This window comes from Kogia breviceps, chromosome 14 (genome assembly GCF_026419965.1).
Source record: "Kogia breviceps isolate mKogBre1 chromosome 14, mKogBre1 haplotype 1, whole genome shotgun sequence".
NCBI lineage: Eukaryota > Metazoa > Chordata > Mammalia > Artiodactyla > Physeteridae > Kogia > Kogia breviceps.
The window spans coordinates 75,920,039-75,937,107 of record NC_081323.1 but is presented as its reverse complement, the minus strand read 5'-3'; the positions used below and the strand labels follow the sequence as shown (position 1 = coordinate 75,937,107).

Here is a 17,069-nt window from a genome sequence, read left to right as displayed (position 1 = left end):
AGGTGGTGGTACCAGAATAAGAACTTAGACGCCAGGACGTATCATCAGAACCAGTGCACATACTACCTTCCAGGGAACCTGTCTGTGCCCCAAAGTTCAGAGGTGCTGGGGTGGAGCCAAGGTCAAAGGTGGCCCCAAGAGAGAAGAGGTGTATTTAATGGGGACTGGAAAGTGGTCATGTTCAGCGAGAACAAGGAATTAGGAATCAGAGTCAATAAGTCTTACCGAGACAGAATGGGCGGAGAGTGAGGGTAGTGAAGAGACTCTACCCCACAGCATCAGGTGGGAACTCACCTGAGGCTTTGGAAGCTTCCGGCCTCTGCCCGCTCAGGAGTCCTCTCCTCAGGGAAGTCCCAGGAAGCAGCTTCTCTTCCCTCTTCTTCCTCATCACCAGCCTCACCACAAAGCTGCCCAGCCAGGAGAGGTACAAGTCCCAGAGCCTGCAGCCGGCCCAGGGCCCCAGTATCATAGAGGAAGCCCACGAGGGCTGCCACAACACGAGGGTGCCAGGCGCTGGCGCGAGGATCCCGCAGCAGGCCCATCAGCAGCTCCAAACCACCAGCATCCCGCAGTCGGGCCCGGTTGATAGCCTCCCGGCACAGCAGACACACGGCCCGCACCAGGGGCTGCTGGGAGGCTGGGCTAGCCCCGCCGGGGCCCCGGCGCCGCCGGAGTTCACCTAGTAGCACCTCAACACCACCAGCATTGCCCAGCGCAGGCCTAACCAGGCCCTGGGCGCACAGATTGGCAAGGATCAGGATGGCTGCCTCACGCACTGCTCTTTTGGGGTGGGAGGCCAGGCTGACCAGTGGGCCTAGTCCTCCACCCAGACTTAGCTGCTCAGCACAGGCCCGGGAGCAGCCTCGACTCAGCTCCAGGAGGGCACGGACTAAGGCCAAGGTCAGCGCAGGGTCTGGGGCAGCAGCCAGAAGCTCGGCCAGCGGGCGCACCGCTCCCTGCTTTGCCAGGGCCAGGCGGTGCTGGGGTGAGTCCGCCAGGTTGCGGAGGGCACGAACCACACTCTGGCGGCACTGTGAGTCCTGGCAGGCCGTCAGGCCCTCAACAAGCAGGGGAACGGCACCTGGAGAGGGAAGAAGACAGAAGGTGAGCGAGGACAGACACCCAAGCCCTTCTCCCACCCCCAAGCCCTAGATGGCTCCACCCTCAGAGCCTGCTCACCAGCAGAGTGGATGTCCCCACAGCTCTCAGGTTCCATGGCTAAGTTCCCCAGAGCACGGGCTGTTCGGTTCTGGATGCTGTCTGTCTTCACACACTGAAGAATAGTCACTGCAAGAGGGTTTGGCCTCTTGAGGTTTCCACCCCTTCTTGTCTCTCTCATTAATCACCTCAAGAACGTGGCCTGAGAGAGTCAGGGAAGGCCTCCAGAATAGGCCTAACACTTGTGGGGTCTGGAAAGTTAGATAGGTAGGTATTTTCTAGAAGGATGGTGGATGGGAGTGTTACAGGGCATTTCAGGTTTCGAAGTAACCTTTGCAAAGGCCCAGAGGTGAGATCTAGTGTTTATGCTCTGACTTCATGAAGGGCCTTGATCAGGCCAAGGGCTCAGGACTTGAATGTGAGGGCACTGGGAGCCACACAGGGTTTTAAGAATGGAAGTGACATGATAAAATCTGGCAGCCACGGGGAGAATGGATTACAGGGGGAAAGAATAAGGCAGGAGGAGCAACATGGAGGGTGTTGCAATAGTGAGAAGATGGCTTGACCCAAGTCAGCTACCAGCACAACCCAGCACAGTCTCTGGGCACGTGACGGAAGAAGGCAAAGAAGTGGATGGATTCAGGAGATATTTAAAATACAAAACAGTGAATGAATGATGGGGGTTATACACTAACAACAAAACTTATATTTACTGAGGACTTATTAATGTGCCAGGCCTCTTGTCAATGAAAATTTAAAATATATTAATGTTTTATTTTATCAAAAAAATTAAGATTTCATCAAAATAGGCATAATTTCATAGCTGGCAATGAAGTGTAAACTGTGTTCACAACATTGCCACTAGAAGGCGCCAATTTAGCTGGTAAACAGAAAAGCTTGCTATCTTTTGTTAGGATTTGTTCTTTTTAAAGAATTTGAAGTGTAGTTAATGCACAATATTAAATAAGTTTCAGGTGTACAATACAGTGATTCACAAATTTTAAAGGTTACACTCCATTTATAGTTATTATAAAATACTGGCTTAGAATTTGTTCTTTATTTTTCTGGCTGTGCCACAAGGCTTGCGGAATCTTAGTTCCCCGACCAGGGATCAGAACCCCGGGCCCCAGGAGTGAAAGGGGCAAGTCCTAACCACTGGGCGCCAGGGAATTCCCAGGATTTGTTCCCATTATGCTAGTTTTTAATAACTAGAAGTACCCAGTCCAGACTTAGATATCTGCGTTCTATCTTTGTATTTCATTTTCTCCCTATTCCAGTCTTTTGAGGTAGCTGTTATTACTCCATTTTACAATCCTAGCCTCGGATGGGTCTAGTTGACTGCAGAGCCCACATTCTCAACCACTACACTTTCCGACCCCCAGCTCATCAAATGGGATTTCAGAGCCCTGCACAAGGCTGGACACAGCCGGCACTGAGTGCCTGCTATGAACATAAATGGAGAGTAAGAATCATTTCAAAGAGTCACCAAATAACCCTTTGGCTTCCACCAGCCCAGATGCGAGAGAAGTGCTCCACAACCAATACCCAGGTAATTGGCATCTGATCTAAGAGGGCTAGGGTGTAATTTATAGAGAGAGCAGTGACGTCACGGGCCATGACATCATGAGAGCTGCGGGCGCTGCGCCGTCAGAAAGCACGATCTTCCAGGCTACAACACAAAGAACTCAAGACTCCGCCCAGGCCCAGACAGAGGTGTGGGTAGAATCCTTCTAGGAAATGGGGGCGGGGCACTTACCCAAAGGGATAATGCCTCCGAGTCTGCGCACTTCAGCCCGGCACTCCCCTTCCGTACAGCAGTTGGCTAGGATGCTGAGCGCCAAGTCCAGCGTCTTGCGCAGGCGCGCTGGTGGCGAGGGCGTCGATGACGACGCAGCAGAGGGGGCGGGGCCCGGCGAAGGGGCGGGGCCAGAAGAAGCCGCTGACTCGACCGACGAGGGGGCGGAGCCTGGGCCAGCCTGGGACGGGGCGGGACCCGCTGCAGCCGCTCGCCGTAGCAGCGCGAGAAGGGGGCGGAGCCCGCCGCGTGCCCGGAAGCGCTCGATTCCCCCAGCTGCCTTGACGTGGCGCGTACGGAGGGCTAAGAGCGCACGGCCCAAGGGTGTCTCGTTGGTAGCTGTGTCCTTTCCCCCACCTAGACCCTCCCCGGCCGCCGCCGTGAGCTGCGCGAGGCAGAATGAGAGCGAGTCCGCGGGGCTTAGCTTCGCAGCCGCCATCTTGGCTCAGGCCTAAGGCTCCGCCCCTCTCTTCGCAGCATCCTAGGGAGCGGAACTGGAAGAGCAGGGCGTAGCCAGGCACCTCCTCTCTGACGCTTTTTAGATAGCGCCGCCGCAGTTGTCATGCAAGTCGGAAGTTGTAGTTCTCGATCCCGGTGCTCCGGCTTGCATAGTTGCAGAAGGCCAGTTGAGAGTAGTGGTTATCTAATCGTTGTGCGAGCCCCAGAGGCGCGTGCGGCGCATGCTGGGATATGTAGTCCGCGCCAAGCTTAAGACGCCTTGCTTAGGATGGATGGGAAACTCAAGGGACTGGGGTGGGCCGGTGCCTCTGGAGAACCCAGACGTCCGATCATGGAGTCTCAGTACAGTGCTGCTCCAGGTGACTTGTCTACTCTGCCCCCAGCATGTCCTTGGCAGCAACAGCCTTTTCCTTCAGGCTCGCTTCGCCGCCCCCCATTGGTGGCCGGGGCACCGAAGTCCGCGCTGACGGACTGAGAACCCCGAGCCAAGCGGAAAGTATCAAGTTCCTGACAGAGGCGGCAGATGGGAGCACTTGCTCCGCCAGGTGAATGAGAGGGTTAAACCTACCGAGACCGTTCGCAGCCACTTCCTAGAACTGCACGGGCTGGTGGACATTTCCGTTTCCGGTGCTGAATCCCTGGGTTCAGTGTCTCCAGCTGTGGTTGTGCTTGTGCGCTCGGTGGTTGGTGTCTAGGAAACGATATGTTCTTACCTCTGTGGAGTCGGTGGCTCCAGAAACGGCAAGGGAGGACTCCGACGGGGCCGAGCAGCGGGGGAACCGGTCGCCAGGATCCCAGGGAGTCCCGAGGTCCGCCTTCGATTGCGGAGTTGTTCCACCAAAGCGGCCCTTCCTGGTGTGGCCGGGGCAACCGGCCGCCCGGGAAATGATGATGGGCCTGCAGTACCTACGTAGGTCAGTCTCTGGCCCTGGGGAGGAAGAAGACCAACTATCCTGCAGTCCCCAGAGCCTTCGAGTGCCAGGAGTGTGGATTGTCCGCAGCCTACCTCCCTCACTTCATTCACCACCAAAGCAGCCATGGGGGCGACAAGCCCTATTGCTGCCCGGAGTGTAGCAAAAGCTTCCGACGTGGCTCAGATCTGGTTAAGCATCACCGGGTACACAGTGGCGAGAAACCGTACCCCTGTCCTGAGTGTGGCCGTTGCTTCAGCCTGAGCTCCAACCTCATCCAACACCGTCGCTCTCACTCAGGCCTCCAGCCCCATAAATGTCTGGAGTGCGGGGAGGCTTTTGGCCGCAGCTCGGACCTGGTTAAACACCAACGGGTGCACGCGGGTGAGAAGCCTTACACCTGAGCTGAGTGTGGTAAGACTTTCAGCGTTAGCTCCAACCTGATCCAGCACCAGCGCACGCACACGGGCGAGAAGCCCTACCCCTGCGGGGACTGCGGCAAGCGCTTCAGCCTGATCTCCAACCTGGTGCAGCACCAGCGCTCACACACGGGCCAGAAGCCCTTCCGCTGTGCCTGGTGTGGTGACAGCTTTGGACTTAGCTCTTCTCTGCTCAAGCACCAGCGATCGCACACTGGGGAGAAGCCCTACAGTTTCTGTGAGCGTGGCGAGAACTTCACCAACAGCTCGGACTGCCTACAGCACCAGCGCACCCACAGTGGAGAGCGGCCCTTCAAGTGTCCTGAGTGTGGTCGTGGTTTCAGTGAGCACACCCAGTTCACCGAGCACCGGCGTGTTCACATGGGTGAACGACCCTATGCCTGCCCAGAATGTGGCAAATCCTTCTCCCACAGCGCCAAGCTCCTTAAACACCAACGCTCGCACACAGGCGAGAAGCCCTATAAGTGCCCCAGCTGCAGCAAGAGTTTTGGAGACAGTTCACATCTGCTGCGGAACCAACACACTCACAGGGGCCAGAAGCCTTACGCTTGCGGCGAGCATGGCAAGAGCTTCCGCCAGAGCTCCCACCTGCTCATCCACCAGGTGGCGCACAGCGGAGAGAAGCCCTACGTCTGCCTGCAGTGTGGCAAGGCCTTCGCCCGCAGCTCCAACCTGGGCCAGCACCAGCGGACGCTGCAGGGGCGCAGCCCCTGCCAGTATCCCTGGCTTAAGTTGCAGCCCAGACTTCAGCTCTGACTTTGGTCCAGTCCTCAAGGAGCCTGAGGGGACCAGCATTTCTCAGAAGACCTCACTTCTGCTCCTCTAGGGCTGCTGATTAGTGGGCTGAATCAGGGAACCCCAGGCTGGAGGAATCGGAACAGAAAAGTGGGCTTAGGCCTGTTCTCTGAGGCCCTGGAGATGGGATTCCAGCTGGAGGGAGAGTTTGGGGATGGCAAGAGCTGGCCCAGCTGCTTTAAGATGCAGAACACCTTTGGCAGCCTAGGTGTGTCCCTTCACAGGCCTAGGGAGTGATGGGGCTAATCACACCAATAGCAACAGTTACCTCAGCCCAGGGGATCGGGGCTCAACGGCAGGCAAGACCCCATGAGGAGCACAGTAGGGGAAGAGGGGGTCAGGGAGGTCCTCACCTCCAGAGGGTACCATAAGGCAGGCTGTGTTCTAGCACAAGGATCAGAGTTTGAATTTGGGGCCATTAGGTGAGCTCTGGGGTGTATGACCCCTTTGCAAGAGAGCTGTCTTTACAGGGTGAAGCTGGTGGGGCCCAGGGCCAAAGCAAAGGACCGGGAGGCCTGTCTGTTGAGTTTGGGGGGTGCCCGGTGACATTTCTAGGCAAGGGCAGAAGGCCCGAGGTTGGTCGTCTGCCCCTTCCTCTTCTTTAGCCTCTTCCCTCACAGGTTCCCCAGGCTTTTTCTCTGATCCCTCAACAGAGGAGAAAATGCGAAGATTCACTTGTGCCCGGACACTGGGGACTGGACATGGTCCATTTTGCCAGGGCGCTGGGGCTGGCTGCCTCCGTAAACAAATGTGTTTCTGTTGGTAAAACTTAAAGTATATGGGAGCCAGAGGGAGGTTTCCCAAAGCACTGCACAATGTGTGCCCAGAGCAGAGTCTAAGCTGTGAGGCCCTGCTCTCCCCGCCGTAGCTGGCTGTGTTCCTGGGAGAGGCACAGAATGTAGCCCTTAGGAGGTTGGGGGAGGCCTAATGCCCACCCCATGGGATCATGAGCCTCGTGAGCCCTGTCCCCAAATCTTGTCTCATCAGGCTTGGTGCATCTAGAACTGTATCCACGGGGAAGAGGGGCCAAAGGGGAGGGATGTGAGGTAACTCCTCTCTCAGCTTCTAGCACAGAGTGTCCAGGCTTCTCTCTTTGTGACTGCGTGACCTTGGACAGGTCTGCCTCTTCTGAGCTTCAGTCTCTTCGTCTGTAAAACAGGGATGATGAAAGGACTTGTCAAGGAAAGGACTGGGCAGTCCTCAGTTTCTCTGCTCTTCCTTAAGTCTGTCACCCTGCCACCGGTGGTGTCAGCCCACAGACATCATGCCAGCGTGCTTCCTAGCTTCTCCCAAAGGTTACAGAAATGAGCGAGACAGCCCCAGTCCTGGAGTAGTTTGGTGTCGTGAAGGAGATGGACTCAGGCTCGATGCTGGCACCGGAGAAAGGGCATCACCTGGAGTAAGTCTAAGAGGCTTCATGAAGGTGACATCTAACGGATGCCACTTGTCTCCTCAAGCTGGGTCTGCGATGAATGGATGGGTTCTGGCATATTCCCCATCAATGGCATCTCAAAATAGCACAAGCCAGTGACTGAGTTGGAGGCCTGAGCCAGGTGCATCTGTAGTAGGCATTCAATAAGTAGTTGTTATGATCAGGTCCTGTTTATACTCTTACTAGCAACCTTGGGGCCTCAGCTTCCTCAAAGCTGGATTGCGTTCTCTGCAAAATTGTAACTGCAGATGGACGTTAGGTACATGGCAGAGGTGGGCATGGGAGGAGAATTTGTTTGCAAAATCCCGTCAGTCAACTGGAAGCTAATTTCTCACATTCAGGTAAATAGCCCTGGGCCCCATCTCCTCTCAATTGTAGAGACAGGTCCTGCCCAGAGCAGGGAGGCAGGCCCATCCTTGGAAACAGGAAGGATGGGCTTAATCCAACAGGGGTTTATCCGGCATTCACTGTGCCCTGAGCGGGGAAAGAGGCAGCCTCACTCTCCAAGCATGTGGCCAGTGCTTAGGCCAGAGGCAACGGGGTGTGTTTGCTTTGGCCTTCACTGTGTGTGTGTGTGTGTGTGTGTGTGTGTGTGTGTGTGTGTTCACACTATTGAGCCACTTTTCTTTTCTTTTTTTTTTGCCGGCGTCTTGTGGGATCTCAGTTGCCCAATCAGGGATCGAACCCATGCCCTCAACAGTGAAAGTGTGGAGTCCTAACCACCGGACCACCAGGGAAGTCCCATGAACCAACATTTAAATCGGGAGATTTCACATCACAATCTAGATTTCTAGTTTGCTGTTTTTGGGGAGGAGAGAGGGGAGAGGATCAGAAAATTCAGCAACACTGGAGCTTTCCAGCAACAACGTGTTGACAAGGCTGAGTAGTGGCTGCCCCGGACATGGACAGTCCCCACCACTCCCTGGTGTGTCCCTGACTCAGTGAGTTTCATTTGAATTACTTGCCTAACAGCTACAGAAAGGCGTTTGGGGGTGACCATCCCCCACCCTACACTCTCATGCGTGAGAAAGACCCATGCAGTGGAGGCAGTTTCTCTTTTCCCTCACCCCTTCCTGCCCCCCACCAGCCATTTTCCTCCCCAGCCTCCCAGCCCAGCTGACAGACCAGACCTGCTTTCCCGACCCCAGATATCACCCTCTAATGTTGAAGCTCCTTTCCATGTGTGCCAGGGAGTAGGGGCAGAGCTTACGAGTTCAGCAAGGCCAGGCAAACCCCTGTGTGCCTTGGTCAGAGGGCCAAGTATTGGGCCCTGTGAGCCTAAGGGAGACAGTCCCCGCAGACACCCCTCGCAGGGCGATTTTGGGAAGCAAGCAGGTGTGGAGGTGCTCTATAAACGCTAAGGCCCGGGTGGGCTCGGAGGGAGGGGGAGTCAGTAATACTGTGTCCCCTGGGCTGGCCCTGGCTTCTGGACATGAGCTTGGACTCCATCCAGTTCTGTCTGATCTCACCCAGTCCCGGGAGCCTGGTTCCTCCTCTGAGCCTGGTGGGCGGTACAGAGGCTGGTGCTGGGCAGTGGGTGTGGCCACGGGCTGGCAGCTGGAGTCCCACCCACCCAGAAGCTCAACAGTGGCTGGCAGGTGCTTTGAGAGGTGCACTGGGGATGCCGCAACAGCACCCCCTTGCCCCAAGCCAAAGTCCCTCCCTCCCTCCCTCCCTTCCCTAGACATATTCCAGGAGGACAGGGACTCTGCATTGTCCCCGTTGAGTCCCCAGCATCCCACGTGGGGCAGGTGCAGAACACCTTGAGGAGGGTCTGATCACACTGCCTGGTGATCCGCAGCTTCTCTTCTCTGGGATTCAGGATCCCTTTCTGTTCTTCTTTCCTGCCAGTTCAAAATGCTTATCTCTTTCCCTCTCTCCGTCTCTCTCTCTGTCTCTCTCTCTTTATTCCTAAATAATTTAATGTGGATTTTCTAAAAACAAAGAAATTATCAATGATCCAGTACTGTCATCTAATGAACAGACTATTACAGCTTCACCAGTTATTCCACTAATAGCCTTTATAGCATAACAAAAAAAATTATGGTCCAGGATATAATCCTAACTACATGCACATATTGCATGGTTCTTTAGTCTCTTCTAATCTAGAAGAATTCTTTAGTATTTTAGGACAATTTCTTTGTTTTTCATGACCTGGAAAAATGCTTACATCTCTTTTTTTTCTTTTTTTAATTTTTTTGTTTTTGATGTGGGCCATTTCTAAAGTCTTTATTGAATTTGTTACAGTATTGCTTCTGGTTTTTTTTGTTGTTGTTGTTTTGTTTTGTGGTACGCGGGCCTCTCACTGCTGTGGTCTCTCCCGTTGCGGAGCACAGGCTCCGGACGCGCAGGCTCAGCGGCCACGGCTCACGGGCCCAGCCGCTCCGCGGCATGTGGGATCTTCCCGGACCGGGGCACGAACCGGTGTCCCCTGCAACGGCAGGTGGACTCTCAACCACTGCGCCACCAGGGAAGCCCATGCTTACATCTCTTAATGGCCAGTGTCCTCCTGGATCTGAATTAGGCTCAACACATTCAAACCTCAGTACAATCTTTGTAAATTTAGAAACTCTTTGGGCACCAAGAAGTTTTCTGCAGGTTCTTCTTCCAGCTCACCCGTGCCAGCGTCTTCATAACACTCTTTGCCCACCCCCACTCCCCAATCACTTCCTTTCTCTGGGCCTCAGTTTCTTCAGCTGTAAAATAAGCAGATAGGATGAGATGGTTTTCAGGGCCTCTCGCAGAGCTTTCCCTCAAAGAGTTTATGATTGTGCTATGTGTAGGGTGCGTGTTTGCCAGCATGGGTTTATACCTGCATTGAAACTTGGCTTTCCCATAGTTTGGGATGTCATCTGACACCCAGAATCTATTCTCACTTCCTTCCAAAGAGGCTCTCTAGACTGTAGTTGTTGGAAAACTAAACAGTACATTTCTTAGCTTCCCTTGCATATTAGGTTCTTCCAATGTCCTTGCATGAGATTTAGAAGGTGTGAATGAAATGGGCCACTTTCTTGCTGCTATTTTCTGATGACCAGTAAGGTAGAGGAGGCATGGGGGTTTGTGTTGCAGTGTCTAATCTTCAGCCTTGTGGGTGTCAAGAAGCAGGTTAGAGGCAACGAAGCAGCTTCCTAATCGCCGGTTTGCAGCTCTGATCCAAGTCTCCTCGAGCTTGTATGACACCACGTGAAGAAAAAGTTGCCCCTTCTGGGAAGACACAGCTCTGGGGGTCAACAGAGGGCGAGGTGGAGCCTGACTGGCCCAAGGTCACTCAGGCAGCTGGTGGCTGAACTTAGACCAAAATCAGGGTCCTTTCCAGATGTAGTCCACTTCTGGGTTCCAGGGCAGATATGTGGCTCCCAAAGCTGAGGGGACTTGGCAGAGGGGCACTAGGGTTAGATGAGCGAGGCACCAGCCTCTAGTGCAAAATTTAAGGGAGCATGAAAATACTCACAATCAAGATAAATGATACATCTATGCGTATATATATATTTTAAAGGTTTATTTATTATTTATTTAATTTGATTTATTTTTGGCTGCGTTGGGTCTTAGTTGTGGCACGTGAGATCTTTGTTGAGGCATGCGGGATCTTTCCTTACGGTGCGCAGGCTTCTCTCTAGTTGCAGTGTGCAGGTCTTCTCTAGTTGTGTCGTGCGGGTTCTAGAGCGCATGGGCTCTGTGGTTGCTGCACCCGGGCTCTAGTTGAGGCACGTGAACTTAGTTGCCCCGCGGCATGCGGGATCTTAGTTCCCTGACCAGGGATCGAACGCTTGTCCCCTGCATTGCAAGGTGGATTCTTTACCACTGGACCACCAGGGAAGTCCCCCTATATATACTTTTTAATCAGAAAGCTACTACCTGTGCCAGCCACCTGCTTTTGTAAATAAAGTTTTATTGGTACCAGGGCCGTGATTAGGGTGAGGTGAGTGAGGCCGGGTGGAGAAAATACAGGGTTGATGCCTGTCTTTATTTAAATCTTCGATATTTTGTTCACCATGAATTTTTTGCATTCATTTTGATTTTTTGAAATATCAAGTTACAATGTCGCTTCTCTTGATTACTGAGTTTGGGGGCGTTCCCTTAAATTCTCTGCCAGAGGCCAGCTCCTCACTCTCGGTCTTTCCTTAGCGAGAGGTTTTAGGTGCCACCACACCACGTTAGGCCAGGTCACCTCCACCAGGGCTCGCTCTCCCGGGCGCCCCAGCCGGCTACTTCCGCTCACATTCCAGTTAGGGCCTGGGATGTGGTTCCTCGGTGGCTCTTTATGGTGTGCTTACTGCTCTGACCAGTTCGGCCCATCTTGGGAAGGCCTGGGGACAGGTGGGGCGGGTTTGGGGGAGGAGAAGCAAGCAGGGCGGCGGGGGATGGAGCGCCCCCTGCCGGAGGTTGAGTAAGGATGCCCGGGACCCTTCGCATCCGGGTCTCGGCCCCTTTGCGGGGACTACATTTCCCAGAAGGCGCCGCGGAGGTTGCCAGCCGCGGAGGTTGCCAGTCGCGGAGGCTTGGCTGCATCCCTTGCAGCGGAGCCAGGCGCCGCCGCTGCCGCCTTCTCTCAGCCATCCCTCGGGGGTCAGCCCTCTCGGGATTGGGCCCTTCGCCACGCCACGGATGGCCTTCCCGGAGCTGGGGTCTGGCCCTCTCCGGACAGTGGGGGCGACCGGCCCCGTCTCGGCTGCACCCCGGCTGTGTCATGCAGGAGACACGGAGGTGCGGGGTCTCAGTGGGTAAGAGCTGGCGATGGGCAGCAGCCCGGCCCGCCGCCTCCATCTAGAGCAGGGGGCGTTTCTGAACACACGCCTCCGCCGAGTCCCTTTGATGCGGCGCCCCGTGAGCCCGGAAAGCACACGGGTGTTATCCGGGGCAGAAGGGGCGGGACGAGCACCTCCACTGCCCTTTTCAGCTTTCCACCTTCCATTCTCTTCCTGGAGTCTAGTTATTCTATTAAGTCCCTTAGGCAACCACAGCCCCTCCCGCCTTAAAATCCGGTCCTCTACTGCTGTTCCCAAGGTGTCCGCGCGTTATGCCTTCACCACCCTACCCCACCCCGCGCACCCGCCTTCTGTCAGGTTCAGCTTTCTCAGCTTTCCACTAGGCCACTGTGTACCCCCAGCCCGGACACAATCATGTAGGTTTAGACGGTTTGGTTAAGTTAAATTTTATCATCATGTGACACTGAGTCCAGCTACTGAGAGCTGCACACACCCAAGTTCAGGACTCGCTCTTAGTCTATTGATACCCTGGACCCATTGCTCAGAAGGGAAACACTGCAGTGAAGGAAGGAGTAACCTGTGGAGGTTACTGAGGATAACCTGAGATATCCCTTTAGTTCAAAGGTTCTCCACCTTGGCTGTACATTATTGTTATTACTCTGGGGTACAACCTAGGCAAAAGAATTTTGTAAAACTTCTGGTTAATTCTAGTGTGCAGCCAGGGTTGAGACCACTGCTTTAACCCCTAGGACAGATGGGTGGGGCCTGGGCTGGCCAGAAGCACTAGGCCAGGCACCTCCAGCTGGGAGCAGCCTCAACCCTTTATCCCAGTGTGCTGCACAAATCATTGTTAACATTTTCTATGTGTCCCAGGCTGTGGAAAAAGGAAGCTCTGCCCTACAGTAAGAAACGTATCTGACAGCCTTATGTAAGGCAGTTAGAAGAAAGGCCAAGTAGGAAACACAATAATCTCAGGAAGAGGTAAGGAAAGCCCAGGCTAGGCAGGGAATGTAGGAGGGGAGAGCTGTGATAGTCACAGAGAGAGTGATGGATTATGGTGGCTAACAAGATCGAAGTTTTTGGCAACATGTGGCACTTTCAATTGTCACAGGGACTGACTGCACTGACTGTGTCCCAGCTGACTCAGCATTGCCAGAACTGCTGTGGTTTTCCTAGGGCCCCCAAGACCATGAATGGGCCACGGTCATCAGGCTTGGCTCAGTCTCAGACACTAGCAAATTGAACTGCGGCCATTCAGACTTTCAGAAGAGCGTCTACTTTATGAAGGCCAAAGGCCCTTTCTTACATAGGGCATGAGCTGCACTCCTGAGGATGATTTCTACACAAGAGATTTAAAAAAAATAAGCTCTGTGCGTGGCCTGAACATGCTCATGACAGCACTTTCTGTAGTAATGACATTCCAGTAATAAAAGAAATGAATAAAATGTGGGATTTTAAATAAAAATTGTATGTAGCCATTAAAATATCCTTGTGAAAGAATATGAATGAGCCAGAAAATGTTCACAAGTGAAAAAAGAATGCACAAATTCTTTTCGGAAAGCAAAATTAGACTCATCTTTTGCTTGGAGTAGTTTTCTCTTGTTCAGTAGCTAAACTATGACTATAGAGTAGTCAGAATATGTAGGCATGTCGGCAAAGCCTGAAGAAACATGCAAACACGATGATATTATTCTTAGAAGCAGCGGGGTTATGGAGGAAAGGTAGTTTCTTTTTCCAAATTGTCCTAATGAGATGGGCATTTTAGCAGAGAAATTAGCAGGAAGCCAGACCGTTTGGGTCCTGGTTCTGCCACTTATCACATGGATGAGCACTGGCAAGGATAAGACCTTTCGGTGCCTCAGTTTATTCATCTGTAAAATGGGGTGATAGTCCCTCTCTCGGTTAGTTGTCGTGAGGTTTAATCAATGTGCGGAAATTCTTAGAACAGATAATCTCATTAGTACAGATGCGTAGATGAAAGGCACTGGACCCAAGTAAAGAGCAATATTTTTAGTTGCTTTTCTCTGTTATTGCTACAGAAATAACCATGATCTCATTGAGTGGCAGGCAAAGTGCCTGGGAAGACTTAGATTGGGTGTGGTCACTTTCATGATCCCTTTGGTTAACCTTCCAAGTGTGTCCACATTGTATCTTGGGAGGACAACAAAGATAAAAGAATCTGAGTCTTAGCATAAACAAACCTGAGCACCCGGAAGTGGTTCCTTGATTCAGTTACCATTTATTGAGTGCCTACTGTGTCAGGCACTAGGCCAGAGCCTCTGCTCCCGCGGAGCTCAGTCTACTGGGGTGTCAGACATGTGACCAGACGTTCGTGATGATTCTCAATGCCGCTGCAGCAGTCACCACGCCAAGTGTGATAGGAGAGTTTGGGAAAGCTTTCGATGGAGCTGGGGGTTCACGTGATAAGTAGGACTAGTTTAGGCGACAGGACGGGGGGTAGGGAGGGCATTCTAGGCAGTTGGAAGTAAAATAAGTACAAAAGCACAGAGATGTGAAAGGCCATGGCGAGTAAAGCTGCAGAGGTGGGGCAAAACCAGGCTGAGAAGCTCTGCTGTCCGTGCTGAAGCATTTGAACCCTCTTCTGTAGGCCATGTGGTGGGTGGCCTTTAGGCACGGGTGCTTTGAAGCAGGGGAGTGACATCAGATTTAATGCTGGAGTCTGGGGTTTAAGGGAGAACTATCATTGGTGGATTATACGGATGATAAACCGGAATGCAGGGACCGGAAGCAGGGGAGGCTGGTAAGGAGTCTTTTGCAATAATCCAGGCAAATGATGACAAGGATTTGCACTTCAGGCAGTAGAACTGGCAACAGAGAGGAGAGGACGGAGGTGAGAAGTCTTTCTGAAGTAGAACAAAAAGGATCTGGTGCCTGAAGAGATCTGAGTTGGAGGTGCAGAGCTAGGGGAAAAAGCGGAGTCAAGGACTTGGGAAGGGGAATTCCCTGGCGATCCAGTGGTTAGGACCCCGTGCTCTCACTGCCGAGGTCCCCCGTTCAATCCCTGGTTGGGGAATTGAGATCCCACAAGCCTCACAGCCAAAAATTAAAAAAATAAAAAGAGAACACATGAAAAGATAAGAATAATAAGTAAAAAGAAAAAAAGGACTTAGGTAGCAAGCCTGGAAACGGGATGGGTGATGCTCTGAGGCACTTCTATGCTATTTGAATTCTCATCGAACTCCACATTTTTTTGATGCTAATAGCACATTGTTGGGAAGACCAACAAGTAATAATTTGTAAACAATTTTTATAAAACACAAGGGAAATAATTTATTAATCACTGATGTTGAGACATCACTTAATATTATGCTTGTCCATACCAAGGATATAAGGATTTCAGTAACATACCTTTTTGCCTACTACCTCCCTAAATCCTTCTGTAAATGGTGAGATTTGAGGGACAGGAGAGAGGAGAAGTTGTTCCTTTCGACTCTCAAAATGATGCTAGACCAGAGAAGCCAGACACAAAAGAATACATAATGTGCAATTACATTTAGACGAAAATTTACAATAGGCCAAACTAATTTATAGGGGCAGAAAGCAGATATCAGTGATTATCTGGGGCTGGGTGGGAGAGGGAGTGCTGACTGCACAGGGACATGAAAGAACTTTGAGGGGTGATGGAAATGTTCTCTATCTTGATTGCGTTGGTGGTTCTGCCAGTGTATACATTTCTCAGTGTGGGCTCATCAGATTTTCAGCAAGAGGGGTCCTTGGGCAAGTGCGCCACAAGAGGGCAACAGCAGCAGAGGATGCTGGCAACCCTCGGGCCATCGACCAAGTACCAGCTCTTAGTGGGAGCTTCCAAGCTGAGGCTAAGGGATGGGAATCGCCAAGGAATTGTTTGGTGATGACCAGCAACACTGAGTGGAGAGAGGGGCGCCTAGAACCTTTTCAGGTAAAAATACCCCCTTCATTTTTGTTTTCTCCAAGAGCCATAATCATTCAGTAGGGAGGGGGCTTGAGGGGACTGTGTGTGGACAAAGAAGCCAAGGAACTTTCACTGGAATAAGGTCCCATCTTCTCAGCAGCAGTTCCAAAATACAACTGGGAAAAAGCAACTGTAGGAAGAACTCTGTTATAGCTCAGTGAGGGTGTGGGAATAATTTAGCAACACTGTATAACATTTAACTGTTCAACAAGGTTACTAAAAACAAAACAAAACAAAAAGCTGAAAAAAGACATGTAGAACCAGTTTAGACCCATCAGGAGGAACAGGTATGGAGCCCCTTCTTGAAAATATACCTTCCTCATTTTTCTTTCATCTATTTAGATTAGGTATCAATACATAAAACTTATTTTTCTTTTATATATTAAATTCATATCAGGTACATCAGCTCTTGATCAAAGCTGGGGACATCCTGTTGGACTGTAGTTCTGAAAAGGTGTTTCTATAGCGTTATCCAAAGTAACACGGTCCAAACATTCATTAAATACACCTTTTTAGAACACCCACTTCATGCCAGGTTCTGTGCTGGTGCTGAGGACAGAACCACGGACAAGGCAGACGTCAGCCCTGCCCTGTCTTGCAGTTTTCTAGAGCCTCTAGGGTTCACACAGCCCTGCATATGCTTTCTTCTTTTTCCTCCAAGTCGTCTGATTTTTCAGACTGAAATAACATACTTAGCAGTTGACACTTGTCAAGTTTGTGGCTGTCCAGCGTCTTTGGAACACTCATCCTACATTTTCTCCGAGACACAGTTCCTACCTCCTGAAGGCAGAAGCCAGAACTAGATAGATTTCCCAGCCTTTCTCGAAGCTATGGCACAGGCAATGACCTAGGTGTTGCCATTTGGTGCCCACATGATTCTTTGATCGAGAAGAGAGCAGCTGAAGGATGCAAGTTTCATGAAGAATCCGTTTTCAAGAGGGGATGAGGGTGGAAGAATCTAGCTTTTGATGAAATAAAATTTTTAAGGCGGGACAAGGGAATTTTTAAGCATAAAATTCTCTGCCCGGTTGAGCCACTTCCCCCTCCCCTTTAGTGTGCATTGTGTATCTGCCTTATACGTTAACTAGATACCCTTAGAAGACACAGGAATGCCTACTCGCTCCCCTCCATCCCCAAAAGAAAGCAATTTCCTCCTGGCGCCAGCAAGGTAATTCCTTGGAGATAACGTTCCTTTCTCAATCCCGTAAGGGGTCACAATAGCCCACTACATGCCTTGTTGGAGTATGTAAACTGTCAGTATGTTACATTGATGTATAACCCTTTGTCTCAACAACTTACATAACTGTATCTCGACCTCTGACACGTGGAACAATCTTCAGAGCTTTCTGAAAGACTGTCTCCCTGGTTATAACCTTCAGGTTGCCTCCAATAAAATTTTCCATTTCTTTTTAAAAAATTAA

General features: G+C 51.7%; 2 protein-coding genes across 4 annotated transcripts in view; one reads left to right on the top strand and one right to left on the bottom strand.

The window, feature by feature from the left end:
• The window catches only part of ARMC5 (armadillo repeat containing 5), an 18,136-nt gene extending 11,139 nt beyond the window's left edge, over nucleotides 1-6,997 (bottom strand). For 2 of the 3 annotated variants that reach the window (XR_010836466.1, XR_010836465.1), the window contains exons 1-3: nucleotides 2,915-6,997; nucleotides 1,180-1,287; nucleotides 295-1,081 (exon numbers count right to left, since the gene is read on the bottom strand). Coding sequence is in view for 1 of the 3 variants with exons in the window: in XM_067012752.1 (XP_066868853.1) it covers nucleotides 295-1,081; nucleotides 1,180-1,287; nucleotides 2,915-3,392 (1,373 nt within the window). In the remaining 2 variants the exon portion in view is untranslated. The remainder of the gene's footprint in view (nucleotides 1-294; nucleotides 1,082-1,179; nucleotides 1,288-2,914) is intronic. The other variant, XM_067012752.1, reaches the window with a different exon arrangement.
• LOC131741622 (zinc finger protein ZFP2-like) lies at nucleotides 3,797-17,069 on the top strand. Its single transcript, XM_059038650.2, is given in 3 exon segments — nucleotides 3,797-3,868; nucleotides 4,007-4,350; nucleotides 4,352-17,069. Coding segments are annotated over 3 exon segments (1,584 nt in total). The 3' UTR covers nucleotides 5,520-17,069.